At 40.2% G+C, this 27,710-nt stretch overlaps 3 protein-coding genes across 24 annotated transcripts in view; 1 reads left to right on the top strand and 2 right to left on the bottom strand.

The window, feature by feature from the left end:
• LOC117428161 (membrane-associated phosphatidylinositol transfer protein 2-like) overlaps window positions 1-14,160 on the top strand; it is an 85,405-nt gene extending 71,245 nt beyond the window's left edge. For 6 of the 18 annotated variants that reach the window (XM_058994507.1, XM_058994509.1, XM_058994503.1 and 3 more), the window contains 11 exons: window positions 3,088-3,240; window positions 5,077-5,241; window positions 6,187-6,405; window positions 7,761-7,909; window positions 8,214-8,330; window positions 8,597-8,713; window positions 9,049-9,197; window positions 9,438-9,587; window positions 9,973-10,156; window positions 10,555-10,683; window positions 11,286-14,160. In XM_058994507.1, coding sequence (XP_058850490.1) covers window positions 3,088-3,240; window positions 5,077-5,241; window positions 6,187-6,405; window positions 7,761-7,909; window positions 8,214-8,330; window positions 8,597-8,713; window positions 9,049-9,197; window positions 9,438-9,587; window positions 9,973-10,156; window positions 10,555-10,683; window positions 11,286-11,636 — 1,883 coding nt within the window. In that variant the 3' untranslated portion in view covers window positions 11,637-14,160. The remainder of the gene's footprint in view (window positions 1-3,087; window positions 3,241-5,076; window positions 5,242-6,186; window positions 6,406-7,760; window positions 7,910-8,213; window positions 8,331-8,596; window positions 8,714-9,048; window positions 9,198-9,437; window positions 9,588-9,972; window positions 10,157-10,554; window positions 10,684-11,285) is intronic. The other 12 variants (XM_058994513.1, XM_058994511.1, XM_058994516.1 and 9 more) reach the window with 9 other exon arrangements.
• Window positions 14,161-14,183: 23 nt separating this feature from the next.
• On the bottom strand, window positions 14,184-20,859 carry LOC117428164 (ADP-ribosylation factor-like protein 6-interacting protein 4). 3 transcript variants are annotated; one of them, XR_004548277.3, is made up of 7 exons: window positions 20,703-20,859; window positions 19,275-19,457; window positions 18,535-18,909; window positions 17,984-18,101; window positions 17,217-17,286; window positions 16,473-16,646; window positions 14,184-15,010 (listed from the first exon to the last, which is right to left on the bottom strand). XR_004548277.3 is itself a non-coding variant. In XM_034046894.3 (6 exons), the coding sequence occupies exons 2-6, from the start codon at window positions 19,423-19,425 to the stop codon at window positions 16,590-16,592; spliced, it is 771 nt and encodes a 256-aa protein (XP_033902785.3). In that variant the 5' UTR covers window positions 19,426-19,457; window positions 20,703-20,859; the 3' UTR covers window positions 14,184-16,589. The 3 variants fall into 3 exon arrangements, 2 of the variants coding, with proteins under 2 accessions (XP_033902785.3, XP_033902786.3); XM_034046894.3 differs by having other exon boundaries at window positions 14,184-16,646; XM_034046895.3 differs by having other exon boundaries at window positions 14,184-16,646; window positions 19,275-19,441; window positions 20,703-20,855.
• Window positions 20,860-21,046: 187 nt separating this feature from the next.
• Window positions 21,047-26,267, bottom strand: ogfod2 (2-oxoglutarate and iron-dependent oxygenase domain containing 2). 3 transcript variants are annotated; one of them, XM_058994527.1, is made up of 7 exons: window positions 26,241-26,267; window positions 24,341-24,397; window positions 24,057-24,167; window positions 23,801-23,900; window positions 23,344-23,468; window positions 22,592-22,849; window positions 21,047-22,233 (listed from the first exon to the last, which is right to left on the bottom strand). In XM_058994527.1, exons 1-7 carry the CDS (start codon window positions 26,250-26,252, stop codon window positions 21,961-21,963), a joined length of 936 nt encoding a protein of 311 aa, XP_058850510.1. In that variant the 5' UTR covers window positions 26,253-26,267; the 3' UTR covers window positions 21,047-21,960. The 3 variants fall into 3 exon arrangements, with proteins under 3 accessions (XP_058850510.1, XP_058850508.1, XP_058850509.1); XM_058994525.1 differs by lacking the exon at window positions 26,241-26,267 and adding an exon at window positions 24,629-25,067; XM_058994526.1 differs by lacking the exons at window positions 24,341-24,397; window positions 26,241-26,267 and adding an exon at window positions 24,629-25,068.
• Between the last annotated feature and the right edge of the window lie 1,443 nt (window positions 26,268-27,710).

Genomic DNA, 27,710 nt, shown 5'->3' with positions numbered 1-27,710 from the left:
CATTTACCAGAACCGAGGTCCTAATAATTATTTGTATTCAATTCTAATAAAGCTGCAGTGGCCCTCCAGGGTCCCTGTCTTTTAATATACATGATGTACGGGAGTTAACAGTGCCTGTTCGTGCTGAATGAGATTTCAGTGTTATTTGAAATCATTTTGGATCCAATATCAGTGGATTAAATGTAATAATTAGTTCTCAAATTCAAATAACAAAAACATATCTAAAAACACAGAAGTGACAGGTGTGTACGGCATCTGCTTGCAGTTGGCCAGTTTTGTTTGTACAACAAATTAAAAAAAGACTAATTTTATATATATATATATATATATATATATATATATATATATATATATATATATATATATATATATATATACATACAGTATAAATAATAATAAAAACTAATCATTATAATAACAGTAATAAACTGTATTTCTTAAATCAGATTTAAAGTGAATAACATTTACTTCATTTATGTTAAACAGCTTTCTGTTATGAAGAAATGTTTCTATAAATTCCCATGACTTTGTCTGTTACTGGTCTTTATATTCCAGTACATGTGCTTGGTGTCTTTTGATAAGTTTGTCTTCATCTACATGTTCTCATATGCTGCACTACTACAGCTGGCCCTTACAGTGCAAAGCCTACAAAGTCTAACGTCCTTTACATTTGAACAAATAGTCAATAGGTGAAAATATACAGCCTAATACACTGATAAACAGCAAAGCACCTTACTAAGCAGTATCAAGTAGTCATGCAAATTTTGTGTCCAGTTAAAATGTAAGTCTCCTTATTGAAGAACAGCGATTGATTTTCCAGCATTGTCAAATTGGACACCATGAAACACTGTAGCACTTAGTCATTTTGAATGACAATTTCTTACCAAGTATGATTAAGAGCAGCTTTCAACCTGAAATCAAGCAACTAAAGCCTCACAAAGCCATTTAAAAATATATTTTAAAATTGATACATGAAAACAATAGGAAATGTAATTTTAATAATCCGGACATCTCTAACCCAGTCCTTTTAATTGTTTTAAGTCAAAGCTAGTATTATCATTTGATTTGAAAATGTAATGCCTTTTAAAAGACTGTTAGTTTTTTTATATATACAGTACTGTGTAAAAGTTTTAGGCAGGTATGAAAAAATGCTGTAAAGTAAGAATGCTTTCAAAAATAGACATGTTAATAAATAGATTATATTTATCAATTAACTAAATGCAAAGTGAGTGAACAGAAGAAAAATCTAAATCAAATCCATATTTGGTGTGACCACCCTTTGCCTTCAAAACAGCATCAATTCTTCTAGGTACACTTGCACAAAGTCAGGGATTTTGTAGGCATATAGTCAGGTGTATGATTAAACAATTATACCAAACAGGTGCTAATGATCATCAATTCAATATGTAGGTTGAAACACAATCATTAACTGAAACAGAAACAGCTGTGTAGGAGGAATAAAACTGGGTGAGGACCAGCCAAACTCAGCTAACAAGGTGAGGTTGCTGAAGACAGTTTACTGTCAAAAGTCATACACCATGGCAAGACTGAGCACAGCAACAAGACACAAGGTAGTTATACTGCATCAGCAAGGTCTCTCCCAGGCAGAAATTTCAAGGCAGACAGGGGTTTCCAGATGTGCTGTCCAAGCTCTTTTGAAGAAGCACAAAGAAACGGGCAACGTTGAGGACCGTAGACGCAGTGGTCGGCCAAGGAAACTTACTGCAGCAGATGAAAGACACATCATGCTTAGTTCCCTTCGCAATCGGAAGATGTCCAGCAGTGCCATCAGCTCAGAATTGGCAGAAAACAGTGGGACCCTGGTACACCCATCTACTGTCCGGAGAAGTCTGGTCAGAAGTGGCCTTCATGGAAGACTTGCGGTCAAAAAGCCATACCTGCGACGTGGAAACAAGGCCAAGCGACTCAACTATGCACGAAAACACAGGAACTGGGGTGCAGAAAAATGGCAGCAGGTGCTCTGGACTGATGAGTCAAAATTGTCAAAATATTTGGCTGTAGCAGAAGGCAGTTTGTTTGCCGAAGGGCTGGAGAGCGGTACACGAATGAGTGTCTGCAGGCAACAGTGAAGCATGGTGGAGGTTCCTTGCAAGTTTGGGGCTGCATTTCTGCAAATGGAGTTGGGGATTTGGTCAGAATTAATGGTCTCCTCAATGCTGAGAAGTACAGGCAGATACTTATCCATCATGCAATACCATCAGGGAGGCATCTGATTGGCCCCAAATTTATTCTGCAGCATGACAACGACCCCAAACATACAGCAAAAGTCATTAAGAACTATCTTCAACGTAAAGAAGAACAAGGAGTCCTGGAAGTGATGGTATGGCCCCCACAGAGCCCTGATCTCAACATCATCGAGTCTGTCTGGGATTACATGAAGAGAGAGAAGCAACTGAGGCTGCCTAAATCCACAGAAGAACTGTGGTTAGTTCTCCAAGATGTTTGTGCCAACCTACCTGCCGAGTTCCTTCAAAAACTGTGTGCAAGTGTACCTAGAAGAATTGATGCTGTTTTGAAGGCAAAGGGTAGTCACACCAAATATTGATTTGATGTAGATTTTTCTTCTGTTCACTCACTTTGCATTTTGTTAATTGATAAATATAAACTATTAACATGTCTATTTTTGAAAGCATTCTTACTTTACAGCATTTTTTCACACCTGCCTAAAACTTTTGCGCAGTACTGTATATAAATGTATTCCTTTAACATTGTGGATCAGAAGGGAAAGGGTTTTATAGTGGGATGAATCCTTTGAAACAGGGCGGCTCAACCTGACCTCCTAGTGGGCAATTCTATTCCTGGTTTTTGTTCCAACAATCCAAGTCCGGAAAAAGATATTATTGCTCCTGCTAGTTTTGTGCACTGCCACACACTGCGGATTGGAACAGGAACCTGGAGTGGAGTAGCCTGGCAGGACTTGCGCCTTTTAAGCAGTGCAATCTGGTGTTGCATGAGCGCTGGACAGCCGCTGTAAGGGGTTGACTTGAATGTTCTTGTTTCCAGTTTGTGGCTCTATGTCTGTTTCTTTTGTCTTTTTTTTCTGTTTTTCTAAAACCCTGCTTCTAGTCGAGACAGTCCAGAGCAATCCCATCCTCATCCTGGAAAGCAGCAGCCCATTAGTTGCTCTGCGCTCCCAGGAGAACGTCACCGAGACCAGTATCCCGGTTCCAGTTCTTAACTGGCAAGACGGCTCCTGTAAAAGTCCAGCCACTGTGGAGTGTGTGTAGCTTTTCCTTTTCTGTATTGCCTTGTCATGCCGCTTCTCCTTTGACGTGCTGTTGACATGTATGTTCCCCTTCTGGGAATCGGATGGAAAAAAGACTCCTTGAGCCATTTGTGGGTTGCTATACTTCACTGTAACAGATCAGGCGCAGGTATATTATAAAACCATGGACTAACCCACATGGCTTTGTAATCAGTCTTGTTTCCATCCCCTATTACAAGCACCCATCTTTGTTCTGTGTCGTATGTGTACTGCTTGCGTCCGGATCTCCCACTCACTGCTTGAAGCTGTATCGCCTGGGGATTAGCTCTAATCTTAGGTAAGGGAGCTTGATTAGTAATAATGCAGGCCAGTGAAACCAGTCATATAGGTCTATGTAGAACAGTGAAGCCATTTAATAGAAAAGAGAGAATGTTTTTTGTTTATTTCAATACCTGCAAAGGGCAAAGTCCAGTGCATATGATTTGTGTTTGCAGTGCTGAAAGATAAACACGGCAACCAAACTGCGCAGGCAGCATTTCAGGTTCTTCGCTACAGATCCTTTTTGTGCTTGTCCAGGCTGTACTTGGGTTGTAGTAAATTTATTTTCTGGTTGAAATAATTTCATGCATCTTACCCCTGTCGTTCGCTTCCATCAGTTCTGAAAGAGATGCATGTTTTAGCAACCATATAGTTTCATTTAAAATTATATCTGGTATTGCCCTAGTTTAAATGCCAATTTCAAAGCTTTCTTTTAATGCAGTATGGTATAGTAGATGTGAGTTTGCTGTAACATGTGTTTCTTTCAAATTACACATGCGAACTCTGCCTAGCGAATGGAAGTACACAGCAGGTAAGGTGTACGGAATCATTTCTTTATCTAGACCTCGTTTTAGCAGAAACTAAGCAGCACGTTACATTTTGGTAAGAGTTTGGATCTGTTTATACAGGTTTCCCTGACCTTTTTCATAATTACATTTTAAACCATGTTTCTCCTAGACAATGGATTACAACAAGGACATAATCCAGTTTTTGGATGCTGTTTAGCCCAAACTCCAGATTAATTCCGCACCAGGAAGTCAACGCTTGCTATGTAATACTGTAAACCCCTTTCTAATCGCGTGGCATTCATTTTTGCTAATTTTGCTGATTTATTTGCAAATTGAAATGACTGCTAACTGAGCAGTATTGCATGTTCCGCAACAGTTTGTTGAAAATCACTAATGAAAGAAGCCATGGATACAAATTGGGTTTCGAGTACCTTGTATAGAGCTTGTTGGAAGGATGCAAATAGGGTACCTGTGGCTAATTTCTACACTCCAAAGAAGACGCACCCGATTAGCCCAGTATTCAATACACTTTTTAACAGTATTTAGATTCTAAATAAAATAAGATAAACTTTGATGATGAGCGAGTTGAATCGGACTGAATCCAAATAAATATCGCCCCACATTCGCTCCCTGGATTTCATTAACGTTTCTCTCTACCTAAAAAGTGAATTGAATCAGGCTTTTGATTCAAGAGAAAAAAAATGAAAAAAAAAACCCCAAATGTCCTGCATTTCCCTCCCTACCCTCTGTCTGTAAAGTTTGATGTCAAGCTCTATTTGTGCTCATTGCTTCTTCCTGTGTGAAAAAGAGCAACTCCGAAGAAGCTGTTTCCACAAATCTGCCGACAGATTTGCATCTGAGGTGTTGTTTCTTTCAATGTAATTCTGTTTGTTTAGTTTATTTTGTCTTTTCCCTTCGTTCTTTCTTTCTTTCTGTCTTTCCTCCTTTATTCGCTCTTTTTCTTTGTCTCTCCCTCCTTCTTGGACGGGTGCCTAATTTGATATCCTTGTTTCGGCTCAATAGCAGATGTTGTTCAGTCTCATGGTGGCGTCTTCATGGATAATTCATCCCCCTCCTCCCCCAATACAGCCCCTCACTTCAGGGGATTCCGGAGAGCCAGTGAGGTCAGCATTGCCAGCCAGGTCTCAGGAATGGCAGACAGTTACACTGCCTCCAACATAGCCAACAGTAAGTGTTCACACTGCAACACGCTCTGTCTTCCCAGGGAAACAAGGCCAGACCAGCTGACACAAAAACAGCATTTCATTCTACACTTCCACACGCTACACACTGTAGGTCTCAAATGGTTGGATTTTGAAACAGATTTCTTGTGACCTGGTGAAGTATCAGATAAGATTTAAGATTTAAATATGTGTGCGTAAACATGTGTTTCTTTCAAAACTGCACATTTGAGATCTATGTAGCAAATGGATGTGCATCGCAGGTAAAATGATTTTGCTAGCTACAATCACCACACAAAGGATTTCCATGCAAAGGGAACATGCCAGCATACAATTTGTAATATAGGCATCAAGCTTATTATTAGTGAAACACACACAAAGCTCAGGAAGGAAGGAACACAGCTTTCAAAAGCAAGAGCAGCTACAGTATAGGATATTATCACTCCCATATACAATGTGTGCTGTCCCTCTGAACTATTTACCGCTGTTCACTGTTTGCCCATGTGTATCTTTGTTCCTTGTCTACGCATACTTGACAATGACTTGTGTGGTAAAGAAAACAAAGCAAAGTATCACTTGCCTTCAAAAAGTGTTACTCCAAAGGTGTTTGTTGCTTTGTTGTAACATTGGTCCACGATGTTGCTATGATAAGTGCGAGTTAACAATCTTGGGTGTATTTGTGAATACACGAGGATTGCATTATGAGATGTTTTCTAATTACCACTAACCACGTTCTATTATAAGTTTCCAGCACTAGATCATTCCTTGTCTTTCAGTCTTTTAAGATTACTTTAGAATCTGTACCCCACAGCATATGGTTAAGATACTGTTATAGTTGCATAAAGAATTATGATGTTATAGTAACACTACATTTGTTTTTGAAACAGCAGTAGCATAGATATTTATTTTGTGTCATTAATACATTATTATTTTTTTTGTTTGTTTTTCATAGAACAAGCATGCCAACTTAACCATTCCAAAAAACTAAGCCTTTTATCCCAACTCGCTCTCCCCTACAACAAATCCTTTTTAAAGAGTGTCTCGCCCAAGTTCATTAGAAAGAGCAAAGCACAGTCCATCCCCCCGAATCGTATAGAGAAGAGTCCCGAGACAGCACCGAGTCGAAAAGCCAGTGCTGTTCCACAGATCCCTGACCTGGATATTAAGCAAGGTATTCTGGAAGAGGGAATGTATTAACACTACCACTGCTCACAGTGTCCAAATAACAACAACCAATCCAAACAATAATTACTAGAATAACACTGCTGTCCAGGATCAAGCTCCTCTTTCTTTCCTTCCTCTTTCCACGTTTCTTGCAGCTGCGTTCCAGTGAATCACTGCTCAGCCTAACCCCTCGATGATAAAACCCTGTCCTAGCACTGTTAAACAGGTGTTCAACCAGCACAGGGCAGTGGCGTTTCTATGGGAACTTGGGGTGGGGTTATCTGTGGATTTATGCAAGGGGGTGTTCAAACCTAGATTTAAAAACCTGCAGCATATAATTGTGCTGTAAAAAAAGCTGGAAATGGGAAAACACCCCCCACAAAAAAAAACATTTTATGCCCCTAAAAACGCCCCTGCCAAAGTGTTCCACAGTAAAGCAGACATGAACGAGTTCTATCCTGCTGACTGTACAGCAAAGTGCAGTGCAGGGTTCAGCCCTTTCCCTGTTAACAGAAATAATTTGATCTAGCCTGATGAGACTGACCATCCATAAAGACTGCATCAGAATCAGATGCCTGGGCATGTTGCAAAGACAGCTGCTTCTTAAATGCTGCTGATTCTGCCTATGAGACCGGTTAGAGACAGGGAAACGTAACGGGTACAGGACGAGCAGCAGAGGGCGAATTCCCAGCCTTTCACCTTTTTCAGCTCGGGAAGCTTGCAAACAGGCTAGGGTCACAAATAAAACCACTTTGGTCTTGAGACCCAGGATTGAATATCAAGGCATGTCCAGGATTGATCAGGATTGAGGTGCGCTTTGCTGTAGTCCATGCCATTGTGAGTCACCATTCACAAGCACTTAAAATCCTAAAGAAATGTAATAGTACAGTAACAGCCGTCCTTACGGTTGCTTGCTATTACAGAACGCTTTTGGTAAAAAACAGTTCATCATCTGCTTTACTGGCTCTGTTGCAGTTCATTTTTTACTGCCTTCGTTAGGGATAGAACCAATCTCCCTAACAGACAGCTGCTAGTGATGATTCATTTAATATTCCATCAGTAGCACTAGCAGAGATCCCTTTCTCTTGCAAGACCACATTTGCCAACTGTTTTAGAGGTTTTCATTCCAGAGTTAAATAAACAAACAGATCATTTATATTGCTTTTTTTTTATTTAGTCCACAAAAGTATTGTACCAAACTGCTAAAATATATATAAGAAATATGCATGTAAGTAACATACAATAAACTATGTCAGTATAGACACTAAAAGGTAGGAAACCTCTACAGCAGTTGAAAGGTTCTTGCCAGTAGATGGTTGCCCTTGTATACACTGTGCTAATATGCTCCTGCTTTCCTCTCAGTTGCAGCCCGATGGTGGGGCACTAAGAGAATTGATTTTGCTCTTTATTGCCCGGATGCGTTGACCGCGTTCCCTACAGTGGCACTGCCACACCTGTTCCACGCCAGCTACTGGGAATCCACAGACGTGGTCTCCTTTCTCCTGAGGCAGGTACGTGGCGCAGGACACCGGCACAGCAAAGGAAGGAATCAAGCCTTACTTGAGGCTCTTTCGGGATCTTTCATTGCAATCCAGGGCCGTTAATTACTTCATTGAACGTGAAGATTCAATCAAACAAGCTAGAACCAGGCCCATGAGTGCTCGGCCGTGTAACTGAGACATGGCCAGCACAAGATCCTGGACTGGAATGGAATGAAAGAGCCACAGAGGAGTGCCGCTGGTCCATGTTCTACTGCCTTTAGTCCAGCGCCCAGCCAGGTAGAGCCATGATGAGAACTGTGGTGTTTCTCTCCAGGTGATGAGACACGAGAACTCCAGTATCCTAGAGCTGGATGGGAAGGAGGTGTCCGAGTTCAGCCCATCAAAGCCCCGGGAGAAGTGGTTACGAAAGAGGACGCATGTCAAAATAAGGGTGATTGTTTTACTGTTTTTGTGGTAGACTGGTACGGTGCTCCCTATTTGTTTCGCTATCTTACCGATCAGAAAACAGTAGTGAGGGGCTCCTTATACAGTAAAATATAGTACTTGTACACAGACAGCTGTTTCGGTATTTGTGTTTTAAACTGGTGTTCAGTGAAAGGGCTGGCTTCTATAAATCTTTAATTTAGTATTTTGATTTCATCAATTAACAATTTCAATCTGTTTAAATGAAAATCCATTTGTTTTTCCCGGTGCCAGAACGTGACCGCTAACCACAGAGTGAACGATGCCGTCTTCACTGAGGACGGGCAGCAGGTGGTCAATGGGAGGTTTATGTACGGCCCACTGGACATGGTCACTCTCACTGGAGAAAAGGTAAGTCTAGTGGTTAGAAACTTACACTGTCCAGCACCTAGTTAACTGCGGGAGGGTTGTTTTAAAAAGATTCAGAGCCTGTTGTGAAATGTAGGATTTGAAATGTGCACACAGTGGAAAGCAAGCGGCAAAGCTGTCTTCTCATTTCGAGAGCCTCTGTTTCAACGGGGATCAACCTAGCATCTCAACCCCCTACGAGAAAGACTGTCTGCCTGTTCCACTGCTCTCAGTCACCAGCACTGTCCATCCAGCACCTCGGCAAGCTCTTAAATGACGAGGCAAGAGAACCTGCAGCCTCCACTGACGTGGCTTGCTGCTTGTGTGCCTCCCTCCAGGTGGATATTCACATCATGATGCAGCCCCCGACAGGAGAGTGGGTCTACTTCGACACAGAGCTCACTAACAGCAGCGGCAGGATCTCCTACGTGATCCCTGAGAGCAAGCGGCTGGGCATCGGGGTGTACCCGGTCAAGCTGGTGGTCAGGTAAGCTGTGCAGTGCCAACGTCTGCTCCAAAACAAACTAAGCACTACTGTTTCATATCCCACTCTACTACTGGAGTCTAGGCAAAGAATTCCTTTGCAATGATGATTTAAGCTCTCCAATAAAAACAAAAGGAAAGCGAATGTTAACAGATTACAGCAGTCTGAGCGGCAGTACTTGTCAACTGAAATAGTAAAAGCTGACGATCTGGTAATGCCTGTCTCGCTGTGCTTCTGTTGCAGGGGTGATCACACGAATGCAGACAGCTACCTGACGGTTCTCCCCAAAACCACGGAGTTCGTTGTGTTCAGTATCGATGGCTCGTTCGCAGCCAGTGTCTCCATCATGGGCAGTGACCCCAAGGTCAGGGCTGGAGCTGTGGACGTTGTGAGGTACGTGTCTCTGCAGCTCACTCATCATTGCAGCATTGACTTGCATATTGTAGATCTGGAGTTGCTTCCTGTGTGCTACCTGTTTTTTTGGGATCCTTTTATGTGATTGTGTTGATATTTTTATCCTTATGTCCTGGGCCATTAATCAACTGGGTGATTGGTAGTGATCATTTCTGAACACAATCTGAACACATTATTAGCACACTTTTGTATAAATAAAAGTCACTATCAGACATTAAAACTGAGAAAACAGCAACATGGTTGAAAGGGAATTTAATTGACTCTCTGTCCGTTAAGTGGATGTCACAAATGATTATGTAAAGTGCGTTACACGTTTATTTTTTTCTGTTTGATTACTAACCGTGGCTGTGGTGTCGTGTCTCAGACACTGGCAGGACCTGGGGTACCTCATCATCTATGTGACGGGACGTCCCGACATGCAGAAGCAGAGGGTGGTGGCGTGGCTGTCCCAGCACAACTTCCCCCATGGAATCGTGTCCTTCTGCGACGGCCTGGTGCACGACCCCCTCAGACACAAAGCCAACTTTCTCAAGTCCCTGATCACAGAGGTGAGATACAGCCAGCACGGTTCTCATTCCAGTTATTTACAGGAAAGTGTACAGCTTAATTCTTGGGAGTTTTGCATTGCACGCAGTGACACTGGGTGGTCAAATGCTGTAAGTTTTTTTTTTTTTTTTTTTTAAGTTATTATGTTTTTAAGCCGGCAAAGTCTTCTGCATCTCAACTTTTAGTTGACTCCCATCTATGACGTCTGAAACTGACAGAATTACTTGTTTTAAATTAAATCGTGATGAATAAGCATAACATTGTTAATATGCAGTTAAAATGATCTATCTGTATCATTTAATATAAATAAAAAATAAGTTGCATAAGGCATTTAAAAAAATGATATATAAAGTGTATATAGTAAGCGTTGCTATAATGTGCTTTATTGATTCGCTCCTAGGCTCAGATGAAGGTGTATGCAGCGTATGGATCCACGAAGGACATTTCCGTGTACTCCTCCATTGGACTGTCACCGTCTCAGATTTACATCGTTGGCCGACCAACCAAGAAGATGCAGCATCAGTGTCAGGTGAGGGTCTGAGGAGGGCGGGTCCTGTTGGGTACTGAACTGGCACGCACAATAATCCGTGGATCTTGCATGATGTCAGCGTAGTGTTTATTGTGCAGAGGGGTGCTGAGTGGAGTGTCCTCCAACATGTGGAGGCTATTTTACTAGCATCATAGACCAGAGAAATAAGGCAGCTCAAAGAACGCTTTTAGTTTTTTTAAATAGAGGCAAGCCCTTGGTTTCAATGCCAAGGTAAAACTGACAACAAACTGGTTTCATAGATTCTGATCAGCACTAATCTTGAACGGCCTTGCCTAAGGTAGCAATAGGGAGACCAAGATTAGTCCTAATTAGAGCAGTGACCTGAAACCAGCAGTGTAGACATAATAGCTAGTGCCTTCTCCAGTGTACTGAATCACATCGTACCGTAAAAAAAAATATTATCTTGTTGTAAGGGTTTCAAACGTGGCGAAATACTGTAAACCCATTCATTCACTATTACTGTAACCACTTTACTGTTTCTTCATTTATAGAGTCTAATTTTGATGTTCTTACATAAATCTCTGGGGAAAGAAAGAGGGTTTGCAGGCAGTGCGTTGAATAGAGTTGTCTTTGTGTTGCAGTTCATCTCGGACGGATACGCGGCTCATCTCTCCCAGCTGGAGTACAGCCTTCGCTCGCGGCCCGCGAAGAGCACCGCCAGGATGGTCCTCCGGAAGGGCAGCTTCGGGCTGGGTGGAAACCCGGACTTCCTGAGGAAGAGGAAGCACCTGCTCCGCACCATCTCCTCCCAGCCCAGCACCGGCACCAGCGGCTCCCAGTCCAACCACAACAAGCCCGAGCGAACACAGAGCCAGTCCGAGAGCGAGCGGGAGAGGATTGAACGAGGCCAAAGAAGCATGAGCCTCGCCGCGGGGTGCTGGGGCCGCAGCAGCAGCACCAAACTGGAAAGTGTCGTTTTAAATCAGAAGTAGGCGGCCAAACTGGACACACCTTGAAAAATGGGGAAAAGGGGGTGAGAAGAGTGCAACTTGGTTAGAAGCAAGGCAAAAGGAGTTTCTGAGACTCTTGCGTGTAAATACGTGCCTCCTTCGCATTCACAGTATATATATATACATATTAAGAACCGTCTGATCGGGATGTTGTTGGTAAGCATGTGCAATGGGTGTGGATCCTTAATGGTGGGTACATGAAATCCAGCACAAGTGAAGTGACTTGTGTAAGTGTAGAGAGCAGTGGTTCTTCTTTAGAGTCTTGCTTTTATAGTAGTAGTAGTAGTAAATAATTCTACTGTAAATTTGTAGATATTTCCAGCATGGCCTGCAGGTCACTTGAGGCCTTAACAAATGGTTTAGGTTTCCTGTTATACAGAATAATAATAATAATGAAAATAATATTAACAGTAGTAAAAAAAAAAAAAACGATGGAAGAGTGACATGAACAGAGGCAGGGCCAGTTATAGTTTAACATTTCCAACACTGATGTACAGAGCTCTTTTCCAAATCAATTCTCTTCAGAAACACTGTAGGTTTTTTTTTTCAGCTTGACCACTAAGTGTTGTTGCTTGTTCCTGAATGGGCAACTATGTCAAAAGATTTAAGAGTTAAGAAATCTAACTGGGACACATCGTTTCACAGGCTGTGAAATAAAGACTCAGTGGCTGACCACGAGGACCATGTCGATTCTGCTTTGTTTGGACTTTGTAGCTGGGCGCACCTAGGCTTTCCATGACCCACGTAAAAGATCCTCCCTTTTTTAAGACGCCTTCATTTACACCTTGGCATCCCCTTGAGAAATCTTCGAAAGTGTGGTACAGGCAGACACACAGAAAACAAACACATGGCCAAATCGTTTTTCTTAGCTGTTGTAGCTCAACTATATAACCTCATTGTTTTTGCACTAAGTAACTTTTAGAATGAAGAACTTGTAACCATCTCATGTTGCTACACGTTATTATCTGTAGTGCATGATAGTTATTATTTATTGCCAATCCAGGGTTTAATATGTATCTATAATATATATATATAACAGTGTGATTCACAAAGGGTGCACCACCCACAGCACCGTGTTCTTCACACCTTTAAGCTGGGACTATCGATATGTGCAGGCGGTGCACACTTTTTGAATCGTGCTGCTATCATATAAATTTTACATGATAAAAATACATAACAATAAGACAAAGTGCCAAATAGGAAGTCTTGAATGTTTTAGGATGAGGCCATATCCAAATGCAGTACAGTGTTTTCCATTAGCATGTGATCGTACAGTGAGGCATGTAACACTGTGATATTAGCGGGCTGAGAGCCCTGCACAGTACAGCTGAGATCTTTGTTCATCGTAAGTGTACAATAACACGAAACACTGGAAAAGTACTAATGCAGGGTTTCTGAAACGGCGTAACGACATTTACTTTTACAACTTCGGAGATTTTGGATATGGCTTCAATCCAAAAACATAGCTCTGGCTGAGTGTAAAGTATTGAATGTGCTTTGAAACGGATGGTAATAATTCAAATAAATTGCAAGCTCTTTTGCAAAAGTTTAACGAAAACGTATAATGTGTGTAGATAGTGTAAAGTTAATGTAAATGTTCTGAAAAGTAGGTATATACAGGCGAGTTATTTATGTAGATATATAAGGTGATGGATCCTTCAGGTTTTATTATATTTTTTCTGTTTCAAACTTTATTTTATGGACCAAGAGTAATGTAACTGTCAATGCATAGGTGCAATATTATGACCACTCTCCACAGCTGTATGATAATTTTAAAAGAAACTTCATAGCATTGACAATCAGTGAGCCACGTGTACTGGTTCTACAACCCTTTGATGAACCCACAAATACACACAAACTGGCCTTTGAATAATGTAATACCAGTAATTCAAGAGACAACCCTTTACCCTCGAACCTCAGTAGTTAAACATCCTTGGTATTGGATGTCTTGTTTAAGATGCATCCAATGAGCTTGAAATCAAGACTCCCAGTGTGTAGCAGGCACACATTTGGACACTTCGGAGCTCTACTAGAAGCATCTTGCATGTTTTGTGGAAGCGCAGTGTAGCATAAATACAAGACACCTGGAATGGCTCGAAACGCCATGCAGCTTTTTTGGACCTGATAGTTACATGAAACGTGCGCCCTGCCTGAGACTTATTTATGTCATGCATACCTTGAGACACTTGGGTAGCAGAACGCAGCATGAATTCATAACATTTGTCTAGTAGGAAGTTTTATGTTTCATTCAGGCTTGCCATATCCAATGCAAGGAGCAGAGTGCAGCTGTAGAAGAGCTCGGTAGTAATGGGCCACCTTGAACTACGCCCAGGATGTATGGAGTCCTTCTCATAGCTTATTTGTCTGAATTGTACAGATGGGAGTGGGCGGCAGCCAATCGTATCTCTCCCTCACTTTGTCACACACACATCCACATGATGAAATGAAAAACACAGAATTACATCCTGATATTTTCTGCTTAATTCCAAAAAAAAAAAAAAGAAAATGAATAAATAACAAAAAAATATAAATACAAAATATTTTTAAACCTTTATATTTTAATAGGCCTGTAATCGCACAGATATTACTAATGGGTTGTATTTTAATTTAACAGTTAAATAAGATAGATAAATACATAAATAAAACTGAGGGTACTGGTTGACATATACAGTAGATAACCTCCTACATACTTAGTAGAAAATTAGTTTTCTTTTCCACACAGAAGTGTGACTGAGTAACACAACTAGTTCAATCAGCTAACCCTATACTGAAATTCTATCTGTTTGACCTGATTGGCATCTTCATTTATAAATACTTCATGAACAGTTTTCAAACTAAAATAAAACTGTCTCTTACACAATGTGTCTAGCCAAGGCGTGACTCGTGTGATCAGTACACCTTTCCAAACGTGTTCATATTCAGTAGTTCTTCACTCGTTGGACACTTGCTAGGATCCACCTCCCTCCAGTTTGCACCGCACCCTCCAAACAGGCTGTGTCCTTCGAGTCCCCTGGAAGGCTGATTTTAATGAACGCACCTAAACACAGTTGCTGATCAAGTCCACCCACAAGGATAAATGCCTTCAGACAGGGACACCTTTTTAAAATAATGTGAGCGCCCACCATGATGGTATTGGCAGTGATTTGCTCAGACTTTAACACACACCTTCCTTGGCTGGCATAATCCCTGGATCTCAATCCATTTGAGCACGTGTGGGATGAACTTGAACGCTGCGTTGGCGGAAGCAATCCTTTGGCCTACCTCACTAACCCAGATGCAGTTCGTACATCTTCAGGCATCTTGTGGTGCCGTCACTGCGGCAAAATACGGGCAAACCTGGTGGCAAGGGAGGGATCCTAAAAAAAAGAAAAGTGTCTAATTAGTGCACTAGATCAGGTACTGCTTTGCTGCGGTAAATATTAGTTCAGAAGCCTTACATTTTCCTCTGTTGCTGCGTTTTAAGTCCATGAATATATTGATCAATTTGAGAGAAAAATTTTGTATTCAGAAGTGTTCTATTTTATTTAAAGAGAAATGTTACATATGGACTTAGGTGAATATTGCAACTTAAAAATGGTAATTATATATATATATATATATATATATATATATATATATATATATATATATATAAAATTATGATATGCTATACCAGAAAAAAGACTGCACACCACTTACAAAAAACGTTTCAAACTTCAATCTTCTGCTTAAAAGTTTCAATTTTCTGTGTTTATTTCAAAATGAGTGTGTAAAAAAATAACGTTTCGAACTGTTAACTTGTGTTAACACTTCAGACGTACATATTTCTTTGTTGTTGCAATGTTCTAGTGCCTGGGTGTGTTTTGTGTACAGTATCATTGTACGTTATGTGGATTAAAAGAAATTGGACAGCTATTTTATTCATTCCTTGTGTTTTTATATAATATACATCATTTGTAGAACTGAAATACTTCCAGATTACAGCCAGCTCCCTGTCCTGCATACCAATCCTGCTGCCTTTATCCTTTACAGTTTTCATCCGAGAAACGAAAGTTCTTCACTGCACGAAGTCTGGAAGCTGTAGTGTTATATATTCTTCTGTTTATAAGTACAGTTAACACAGGAAAAGATTTCGTGCTCAACCTTTTGGAGATGCTGGGACTGGAGCTTTTTGCTCCCAGACATGGGCTCAACTGCAATTGTAACTGTGCAATTCGCAATTAATTGTAATTACAATGTACATTGGCACACCTGTGTAACTTCTATATAATTGATCAATTGCAGTTCATTTATGCATTTATTTGTCATGTGGTCATTCCTGTATGTTCATCCACTTTTAATGGCCCCATTTGTTTGAAAGTTGTATATCATGTTTCTGTATTTATACCTGTGATTTAATGCTTGCTTATTTAGAAGAGTAAACATGTTAATTAAGTAGTATAATTGTAATTACTACAGCATGCAATTGTGCTGTAATTGTAACTGACCCCGGGTCTGACTTTAACTAGGGTCTAGTTCAGTAATTGAGAGCTCAGCTGGAATGAAAACCAGCAGACACAGTGATCCCCAGGACTGAGTTTGAGAAGCCCTGCTTTAGAGAGTATATTTCCTTAGAGCAGATTCTAATGTTCTTGAAAATAATGACCCAGTTAAAAGAGATTAACCAAACGTTTTACATAAAATAAACTTTTAATTTCCTGACGGCACTGCCAATGAACATTGCCACATGAACACTTAATATTCTACCAAGGTTGTTGCTCTGCTTAGAAAATCAATGCCAACTGATTACAACAAAATAAGAATAAGACAAATAATAAAAAAACAAGATCAGTAGTTTACTTCTTCCACTGAAGCGGAGAGGGAATGTTAACCTAACTGTCCACATTCCTGTCTGGTGTTAGGTCAGCCAAACCAGCTCCTTCACCTACTCTCCTGAGAGAAACCATTTCAGGAGCTCTAGCGATTGAGTCCCATTCTCTTCTGGAAATAGTAACCGTCGGCTGAAGTTGCTTGCTGTGTGGGGCGACAAAAAAACAACGCGAGTGTAAAATGATTACCTCCGGGGGTGGGGGAATACTATTGTGGATTTGCACATTGCTCAGAGGGTGTGGTCGCTATATACTGTAGGTTTGTTATGGAAACCCTGCTATTGTGTGGCACAGGAAGAGGTTGTTTTTATGCAGTCATGAAAGACGGATTGTTAATGACAGGAGTGAATGCAGTGACTGGTTTGAAAGGGGCTGATTCCAGGTAAAGACTTTCCTTTCAGCAGCATGTCACAAGAATAGGGATCTGGTGGAAAACGCCATTCCCCTCAATTGAAATGTTTATGGGTTATCTGCTCTAATGCGTTTTGCCGTGGTAGAAATGTCTGAATGGTTTACATGCGTTTAAGAGATTTAATTTCGAATACAATCTATCTTTACTGGCCCTTGCCCTTCTCCTGAGCTGCTCTGCACTGGCGGTGTTCCTCAGGGAATACCTAATGGATTTTTAAAGGGCCATTACTAGTCAACTCATGGTTTTGAATATTTGCTGCGAGGGGAGTCGAATAACGTCCTTAACCCAGAGGCGCATCGTTACCTTATTTATGTCTTTGTGCTTCTCTTTGCTTACAATTTCTTCCAGTATTTCTCCATCACCCCTCACAATCCTGTAACAAAAGCAAGAATGAAACCAGGGTGTTGTACACAGCAGTACATTATAACAATAGCATTAGCAGAGCAGATGACAGCTGCAAACTCAAAAGCCTGTAATGAGAGCGGCGCATCTGTTTTATAAAAGCATTGGCTTTTGGTCAAAGTACTTAATTGTAATTATTTAAAGTGCTCCCAAGTGGTCTGCTACTGAAGTGGTTACTATGGGACTAATACAATCCCAGCTGCATTTTAAGTCACTTCAGGTACGATGTAGACCACAGTACACCCGCTGTGTTATACAGTATTGCTGTTCTTAGGTGCCAAGAATTTTGCACAACACGCCACACAGTGCTTTGAAAACTGATTGTTTTCCTGATTGAGTTCACCTAGCTATGAAATGCTGCTGGTTTTGATTTTTTTTTTTTTATTTAAATTGGCATAACAGTCACGAATTATTATGCTGATAAGAAAAAAAAAAAAAAATCTTCTACAGATTTAAAAGTAGCTGCATTTCATAGCTTGGTAAACCAAAACAAAACAAAAAAACACATTTGCTCAAGTACTGGCAAATATTCTTACAATGAAAGGTAAGCAAATTCATTTCATTCGACTTCTAGCTAAACTGCATTGTTTTTATGGGTGTATTTCCTGTTGCTTTTTTCTGATGCTATAAATCATTTTCTGTTTTTTTTGTTTTAATTATTTCTTTACCTTGTCCTCCCAGTCTCTGGATCTACGACCCTACGAATGACGCTCTGTCTGGCGTCCCACTCTTCTTTGGTCATAGGCCTCTTGGTGGAGAGTCGAGCCTTCTGCTCATCCGTCATTGCTGGAGCCGAATGCATGGGATACAAGAGTGCCATTTAAGAGGTTTTACACTTTCCTTACGGAAAGTTACTACAGCAGTACCCCATCATGCAGTCCTCTCCATCGCTAATTATAGTGTTGGAGCTCCACTTACCAAAATCCTGCGCCACTCTGCTTCACTGAAACCTTGAGACGGGCGACTGACAAGAACTTATAGTTACATTGAAATGGTACCCTATTCAAGGAACTAATTAATATCTGCTGACCAACTCATAAGAGAAGGTTGCTCTGCAGTGTTATATATTACAGGGGTGGAAATAAGACTCCTATTGCATAGCAGTTTGGTCAATTTCTGGTTTTACTATATTTAATAAGAATGGACGACCTGCTATCCAACAGGAGTCTTATTTACCTCTGTGTGAAAGCAAAGGCTGTTTTACCCAAGCTCAACTCACCTGGTCCCAGCTCCACCGCCGGCTCACTTTGCCAGGTCTCCAGACCTGCTTCCTCTGCCTTCAGCAAGGCAGCTGCTTTCTCTGTAGCTGCTTTCTCAGCCTGCACTGCTTTCTCTGCCTGCACTGCTTTCTCCACCTTCTCTGCTTTCTTTCTCAGTTTCTTCATTTTCTTTCTCAACTTCTTCTGCTGCTTTTTCTCCTTCTTTTCCTTGGCTTTGACCTTCTTCAGTGTGCGTTTGGCCTTCTTCCTGGACTTGGCGTCGCTGGACTCCGAGGAAGACGAGGTAGAGGAAGATGAATCGGAGGATGAAGACGAGGATGAGGGCCTTTGATTCTTTTTTACTTTCTTCTTTTCTTTTTTTCCTTCGACAGAATCTGAAAGAATTTACAATCATTTAAACTGCAAGCGACATTGTTTTTTGTAGGAATACGAGGCCTTGAGAAACTACGTTTTCTGGGCTGGACAGGACCAGTTGATAAGAAATTATTCATGTCATATTAAAGAGATCTTTGTGAGAAACTAAACGCTGTGCACTGTGGTGATTTGTTATCTTGTTTAGTTGGGTTGGGGCCATTACCCTAACCAATGTAATACCACCATGGACACCATGTATAAAGAACATCTGTACACAGTGCTCAATTATGGTTCAGCTGTATCAGTTTTGGCCCTCTTCTATCATGACACTTCTATACAACACATCACTTTGTAACTATTCACGTGGGCCGTGTTGGGCCTCAACCTTGGTTTTTGCTGGAGGACTGAGGTCGTTTCCTGTCGGGGTAGGGGCTGCCTGCCCTGCTGCTGGATGAACTCCTGCTCCTCTTCTTTGCCTCCTTCTTCGGCCGAGCGCTCTTGCTGCTTGACCTGTCCCGTGAGCGGCTTCGTCCCATGATGGCTATCGACTAACTAGGTGATGGGAAAACTAAAATGAGAAGAGATCATATAAAAATAATAATGACGGCATTGGTGCAGAAAGACGGGCCGCGTTCTTTACCTGGTAAAGACAGGCCAGTGTAAAACTGTAAAGCTCTCTCTTTGAGCCGTTGCCCTAAAGTTTACCCTAAAGCTGAGGGAACACGAAGCCACTTTTTCAGGAACAGTGGAAACCTGGTTCTAGGAGAACTAGTTTGAGGCAACTTTGCTGTTTTAACCCCCAAGTCTCCCCTGGTGTGCTGTGCCGTGACCTGAAACCAAGTTCCAAGTCAAAGTGGCTTTGTGTTCCCTAACCCAGAACTGATTTAAATCTTAAACTCAGTATTTTAATTCTCTCAGCTTGCCCTTCTCAGATCGAGAAACAATACTGTGCATACACCACAATCAGTAACTTCTGCTTCTGTCCACTGATCTTGTGCAAGCTTGCACAATGACTAGGAAATATATTCCAGTTGTAGCAAATGCTGGTTGTAGTTGCACAGTATTTGGAAATGCTAAAGGTAACTAAAATTACATTACAATAATAGTACACAATAAATACAAGGTTTGATTTTTTACATTTTGTGACCCAGTAGTTTCAGAACACTGCTGGTAAATAAGCCATGGTGGTGGCTATGGATACCAATTATTTATTAAAGTGTTATTTTAGAAAGATTTTGGCACTGGTAGTCGCCATTAGTTGAAATCGCTGATTCCTTACTACCCATAACTGTTTCTTTAACTGAAACATCTTTTGACAATCGTTTTTTTCAAATTCTAAACCACACTTCTGTTGAAACGTGAAACAGGCAGTTTTTTCAGGCAAAATAAAAGTATACGTCGTGCGGTGTCAGAATGACGTTTTCTGACTATATACCATTGTCATTCAAAATGAAACGTGTAATTGTGTTTATTGTTCTGTGAGAACCCAATATATACGTTTTCTCTTATGTATAACATACCGATAGCAATAGGATTTAATTATGCAGTCACCAACGTGTTGGGGTCCTGAAATGCTAACCGCGCATGCGCAAACGGCTGACTGCCACGTCGAAAGTACGGACACAATTTTGCAACCCAGTATTTAATTTTGTCTGGGGGGAAAAAAGATTACATCTTGTTAAACGACTAACTCGCTCACAGATGATTACAACAACACCGAGTTAACTGTGACACGTTTGCCAATCTTAAAGGAGCTAAGAAACAACTAAGGTAAGGTTTGTTTTAAATCTATTGACGTAAAATAAAGTCTCACCTGCTTTAGGTGTAGTCACGCATCGGTTGTGTGAATTTATATTTGGATTAAGCACAGCAGTCAATTATTTAAATGTCTTCAGCAATCTCTTGTGATTAAAAGTTCTGACGACGTAATAAAAAAAACACACAAAAACATTGTGTGCATCGGCGAACAACGTCCCCCAATCAAACCGGGTTTGGTAACAAATAAGTCCTACTGCTTTTCAGCACCGTGGGATGTGTTCGCGTGATCTGTGGTAATATTAACTGTCGCGTTGTTTTATTTTCTAAGGTGGCTGCTCAGTGTAACTGAAATGTAATTATCTAAGAAACAGTACAATGCATGTATCTGTAAAGCCCATAATATAATGCTTTTGAAAAATATATTAAAACATTTCCCCTGAACCAAATGATAATTCCTAAACAGTACGATTCAACCTCAAGCCCCTGCACATATCTAGAATGGGTTGAGGGTAGAGTGACAAAATGTATATTATTTCAGCACTAACCTTATGGATAGATTTTAATTATGACTGCAGTCTTTAGCGAGAAAAGTACCAAATGGCAAAAAAAAAGCTATTTTATAAGCCGTTATAAGAATATATAGGTTACAAAACCTTATAGAAAACTATTCTACAAAAAAAACAATGCAATAGTTTGTGTCTCATGAATACAAATGAACATAAATGATCTTTACTACTGAAGAAGATAGCAACATTCTTAAGAGAACTTGGCGAGTATCTTTTAGTATTTTATTTAATATTGTTATAAAGTTATGGATATACTAGCATGGTCTGCAGTTTTAAGTGGCGTTATCCCTCTATACAAGTTTGGAGTGTTTAAGAGACTAGTAAACATGTGGGGGGCAGACCTTAGCTTTCATCATTTAAGGAGGGTTAAGGTTTAATGGTTTTACACAATGTTGGACATGAGTGGAACTGTAATCTGAGATATGTCTCTGCTACATTTATATTTAAAATGAAACTTCTAAAAACTCGAGACAAAGCTCTTATAACCCTAGTTAATAAGTGGGTTTATCTTAAAACTGGCACACTGCATTCATCACCCCTGCTTCAAATTAACAGACAGATACAGTGTAACATTTTAATACATATATATATATATATATATATATATATATATATTTAAATTTAAAAGAACACAATGCAAACTCCACATGACAAAGTGTGTATACATTCATTAACACAGGCACATCCCAAATGATAAATCATCTCTTATCGCTATACATCGGTCAGGATGAATGAGTCCTCAATGTTCTAACTGATAGAACATGTTCTCTGTTCAGTATTCTGCACTAAGGTGTCTTTTGTGAATCCATCTGCAAATCCCACTGCCTCCACCAATTGTGGTGTCTTGTTACACATGGGGCACAGCTTGTTGCGCACGCTGGAGGATCGCATCCATATGATCAGGTTCCAGCGCTGTCCTGATGTGATAGGAAGAGCTCCGTGGAATTGCTGTCCTCGATGAAGCAAGCCGCACGTCACCTTGTGTTCAATCTCCGCACATTCAGAGTCGCTTATAGGAACCTGCAGCAGGAATCCAACACAAACATAAATGCATGTTTAACAGTATAAAACAGCAGACTCGAGGATGGAATTAAAGCAAGCTTAGTTAGCACAGCGTAGCAGGGTCGTAACTCAAACCAACCATTGAAGTGATTTTTGTAATATTAAGTTTACACAGAGAATGCAGAGTTTACACTGTTAAATGATTTTGTCTTTGTCAAAAAATTAAACATCCACATTCAAAGTCCACAGTCATTCTGAGGAAATGCTGCTGATCCCTGCGTCTCAATGGTTCTTATAAGCTCAATGGTTCTTATAAGCTCTAAACATTATAGTACAACAAAAAAAAAGATAGCTCTGATTGTTTTATCATGTATACCTGTCTCATGTCTCCAAAATACAAGTTTCCCTCTGTGAATGCTTTCCCCAGCGATACATTAAGAGTGATTTCGGCGTTATCGTAGTGGTAACTCAGGTCCAGATCCTGCTGCAAAGCATACTTCACCACAAATGCTTTGTGGCTGTCCAGGGAGTCCCCTCCACAATCCGGGTACAGCAGCATTGCAATAGGCTGGAGGTAGTTCTCCCTAAGAGGAGTGATGAATCGGTTGTCAAATCCAAGCTCGTTCAGTAAAATCTGTACCAATAAATAGAGAATAGAAAGTCTTGGATTCTGTATTAAGATGCGCTCGGCTCAGACAGTGCCAGTCAGCATTAACAAAGGCTGTAGTTACAGGTCTGCAGCAGGGTTATTTCTATATTAATTCAGATGAGCTTAACTATATTGAAATTCATTTGTAAAGAGCCCATGCAGATGCATGCATGTTAATGGTGAGATTTAGAGGTGAGAATTTCCCATGTTACTGCCGTGTCATTTTGTAGTGCTAAACTTCAGCTTACTATCCCATTTTACCAACACATCGCTACCTTAGAATGTAGTGTGATAAGTTTCCCTTTAGTATGCAATTTTCATGCTGATATGCATGAAAGGGGAGAGGCTAAGAAGATGAGTCAAGGATTGAAGAAACTGTTTATTAATCTAATCTTACCATCTCATGATATTGCTTATATCTTGCTTGTCACAATGCTAAGGTCATGTGAACTTGATGAACATATTTGATTTCTTCGTACCCCATAGTTATTCATGGTGTTGGGTCTGCCTTTGGGTGCATCCGACTGTTCGAAATTCTCCAGTTCTTCTATCAGGTTTCTGCAGAATTCCTTTGTAAACACCGGGAAACGGTAGGTTCTTTCAGCTCCCAAAATGAAAAAAGGAGGAATTTAGCATTTTATATACTACAATTCAACACATTTGTGAGTTTGAAAAAATCACGCTCATGAAGATTATAATTGTATCCTGATTTGTAGACAAATTTGTGTACAAATCTTGAAATTTTGAATGGAAAGGAACTTCCGAACCAGTGAACTGCACATCATTTCAAACACACACACTGTAAACTGAGTCGCTGAGTAATCACTACACAGCCTTACTGCTTCAATTCAGACATTTTCAGTATCCATGTGTTTGTTTTATAGCCATTACATTATGGAAAATGTGTTTTAGTTAATAATGCTGCAATATAATTACCGGCAAGTGACTCAATGAGATTCAGCAATCCTTCTACATTAGCATCTTCTGACCGAGAAAAATTTACAATTTCTAGAAATTCAGGGGCCAGGTATGATTCCTAGGAGAACCACAAGAAAAGTCAAACAAGTTTTATTATTTAACTGTAAAAGTAGTCTTTTAATTTTATTTATTTTGGTCCCTTGCTTGTTTAATTGTATTTTGTTAAGGAAGTGCAATGGTGTTAATCATAACGTTTGTACTTTACCCAACGTACCTGTAAAACATAAACATGGCTGTGTAAGGGTTTATAAAATTCACTTATAAAAGCTGTTCTTTCTGTTGACGTTTGGCCAAGTAGCCGTCTTCTCTGAATCTCTTTTTCAATCTAGAAAAACATAAAATAATTTTGTTTTAGTCGTGCTGGCAATAAAACGTGTTGCTTGATAATAGGCTTTAGTGAATTTACTTATATTTGAAAATTGCAAAAAAACGACAGTATAGAAGGTTAGGTTAATGGTGTAATCTTTTTTTCTGATATCTCTTAACCTCGCTGTTTACCTTCTCTGTGACATTTCTGAATTGTTCGTTTGTAACACATCCAATATTTCTTAAGACCTGAAATAATGAAAAGATTGTGAGTTTACAACACTACAGCGAAACATAAACTAGATGAAATGTCAACGGGCTGGTTTCACTAACTTAAGATCGGTTGCTTTACATGAGGTAATCGGTAGTTCAATCATAATTAGTACTAAAGGTCTGTGAAACCAGCTGTAGTATGATCTGGTTGCTGTTCCATACACACAAATTCAGACTGGTGTAAATTTACAACTAAACAGCTCTTACCATTTGGTAGTCGTTTGTGAACTGCTGCTCAGAAATGTATCTAACATGGATTTTGTATTCCTCCAGAAAAATATTGTCCGTGTACAAACAGGAACAGCAATAGAATTTTGCTCTACAATCCTCATTGTGTTCCATGATTTAAATGGTTAACCTTAAGTGTAAAATGCTGAAGCATCTGTTGCCACAAATACCCCCTTATTAATTTCTGCACCGTCTCATAAATATATTATTATGAACCACAGCAGCTTGACTGCATCCGGATGTTTTGGTCCGACTGTAAATGAATCCGGGAAGAAAGTTGAAATATAAAATCGTTCCTGGGAATTTCACTTTAAAAGGGTCCGTGTGTAATTTTGAAGTTACAGGAGGAAACGTTGTTGTGAATTGAAAACCTGCATGTAAACGCTATTATTTTATAGTGGGAAAGGATCAAAAGATGACAGACGTTCCTGAAGCTGACAAGCCTGAAGACAATTCTGACAGCGATGCAGATTCCTTAACGAGGTACAGGCAAGTCTACAAGTATATTACCAAAGGGAAATACGCCAAGCACCTCTCAGTTCTGAAAAAGAGGACCATACGAAGGAGTGCTGTAAACTTTGTAGTGGCAGGTAAGCAAGTAACATTTTGGTTAACAAGTCAATTAAAACACTGCTTTCACACGAGAAAGCACACACACACACACACACAATATATATATATATATATATATATATGACTTCGAATACTCCTCGTAAAAAAATACAATTCGTAGTTTTGCAAGTTCCCTGACTCTTTCACATGCGCACAAGACAGACGACACTTGTAGAGGAAGTAGAATTTGGCATGATACCGGCTGATTTCCTGGCTGTTGGTCCATCGGTGTAAAACTTCCGGGCTCTATAATAATAACAGCAACAAACATCTACATTAAGAGCACCCTGGTAACTGCTATCAACAATACCATTAACCAAAATCCAGAAATTATAATATTTAATGTCTATTGTAAAATACAGGTCGACGTTTCTCTTCTATTAACGACGGTTGTTTGAAGTATATGTTTAAGTTATTTCAAATGCTAAGTATGGACTCGTTGCAAGTTGCTGAAGAGGAGGTGGTCGAATCTACCTCCAACAAATGGGAGGATATATATACCTTTCTCTCAGAGGGCTGCTTCCCCCCTACTATGGGCCCGATAAGGAAGAAAAATCTCAAACGATACGCGCAGAAATTTATACTAGAAGGTACGCCTCACTTTACAGTTAATGCATTATTTTATGATCCCATTGACAACAGTGTTTTTGTTTTATTAGAATTAACTTTAACATTCAGCTAACCAAACAGAGACATAAACACATTCTGACCTGTTTCAGATGTGCGATTGCGACGTTTTTACGGTTTGTTGGCACTGATGTTGTCTTGTATCTACACAGTATTGTGTGGGCGTCATCATGTATTTTCTATATGGACCAGCTTGAAACAGGTTATTATCAAGCACTGAACAGTGCTACGCGATAGAGAGAGCTGTATGGAGAAACAACGCGTCTATTACAATTGCAATAGATCTGTGACCTGCTACTTCGGTATAATATGTTGTTTAAATCATGTGCCATTCAGCTAAGTCTAGGGTTACCATGACTCCCATGTTCCAGGGGACAGTTCAGGCTTCTCAACTCGCATCGCAATGCATTCTGGTACGTTGTACCCGTCTCAGGTATCTTTCACGTGTTTCTTTTCTTTGAGAAGCAGGACTACACTCACCAGAATGCACTGGGTGTGAGTTCAAAAGCCTGAACTGTGTTATACTGTCCCAGTGAACATGGAGTCATATAGTAACCCGAGCTAAGTCCACTGCATGCCAAGTGCCTGCTCAGCCCCAAAACATGACACTCTGAACCCTCTTCAAGGTAAATTTATTTGGAACGAGTAAGCCTAAATCCCAGTGGGTCGGGCAGCCTGGTTTGTTAATACATATAACAGAGGTCATGCAAGTTTTATTTTTTTGGGTGATATTTGTCACATCCTTTGAGATACTAAACCGGTTCCTATGATTAGCTCTGTCCAATTGTATTATGGATGTACAGTAGGTTCACACATATCCACTTACAATGTTGAACCACTGATCTTGATCTCCTTTACATGTCTGCTGGAATCCTTTGGCATGCGTGTTCCATCTTGCGTGTAGATGCAGTGTGCTGAAGTACAGTCAAGTCACGCTTTGCCAGAGGATATGCTCTCTCATACCTAGTTCATCTTTGCAACTTTGTAGATCTGTTCATTGGATTTTGTTTCTATTTTAATGGCAGATGGCCGACTGTACTATGTGGGGCCGAAGAAAGAAGAGAAGCGTGAAGTAGTTATTGATCCTGAAAGAAAACGCCAGGTGTTTCTAGAATGCCATTTCAATGATATCGGGCACCATCTGGGACAGAAGAAAACAGTCCACAGGATCCAGAGCAAATACTACTGGCTGGGAATCGTGAGGGATGTGGTAGACTGGGTATGTCTGGGACATTATGTTCATGTACAGTACATTTTTTTTGCTATGTATAAAATACTGATTCTTGTATTTCATGATTCTAGTTCAGGATTTATATTTAAATTCTGTATATGCAGTGGCTCCCTGAAACCTGCTTGCATCACCACAAGTTTGTGACCCTCTGCAATAGGGCATACAGTATATAATATCACAGGAAGGAGCTTCTTAACGTGCTGTTTGGCACACTGCTAATTACGTTGTTTTTTTTATAGATAAAAGTTTGTGAAACATGTCAACATGCCGAGCACAATAAAAACATGTCCAGAAAAGTCAGACCTATTAAAGTGGAAGCACCATGGGAAATCCTGGGAATCGAAATACTTGGTAAAACTCTCTCCTGTAATACCTAGTGAAACGCTGCCTTACAAAGGGGTCAGGATGCTGTAGAGCCAGTTGGGTTTGAGTTTTGTGTTATTTTTGCAGCTTGATAGAATCTTGATTGCAATGTTATTAGTGAAAGGTTCGTTTCTGTTTGTACATCTATGGTTTAAGCTGTTTTTGCTTGTATGGAATACGTTGGCAGTGCTGGCCTTTTCTGCTCATATTCTGAAATGTATTTGATTA

This window comes from Acipenser ruthenus, chromosome 21 (genome assembly GCF_902713425.1).
Source record: "Acipenser ruthenus chromosome 21, fAciRut3.2 maternal haplotype, whole genome shotgun sequence".
NCBI lineage: Eukaryota > Metazoa > Chordata > Actinopteri > Acipenseriformes > Acipenseridae > Acipenser > Acipenser ruthenus.
This window is presented reverse-complemented; position numbering and strand designations above follow the sequence as displayed.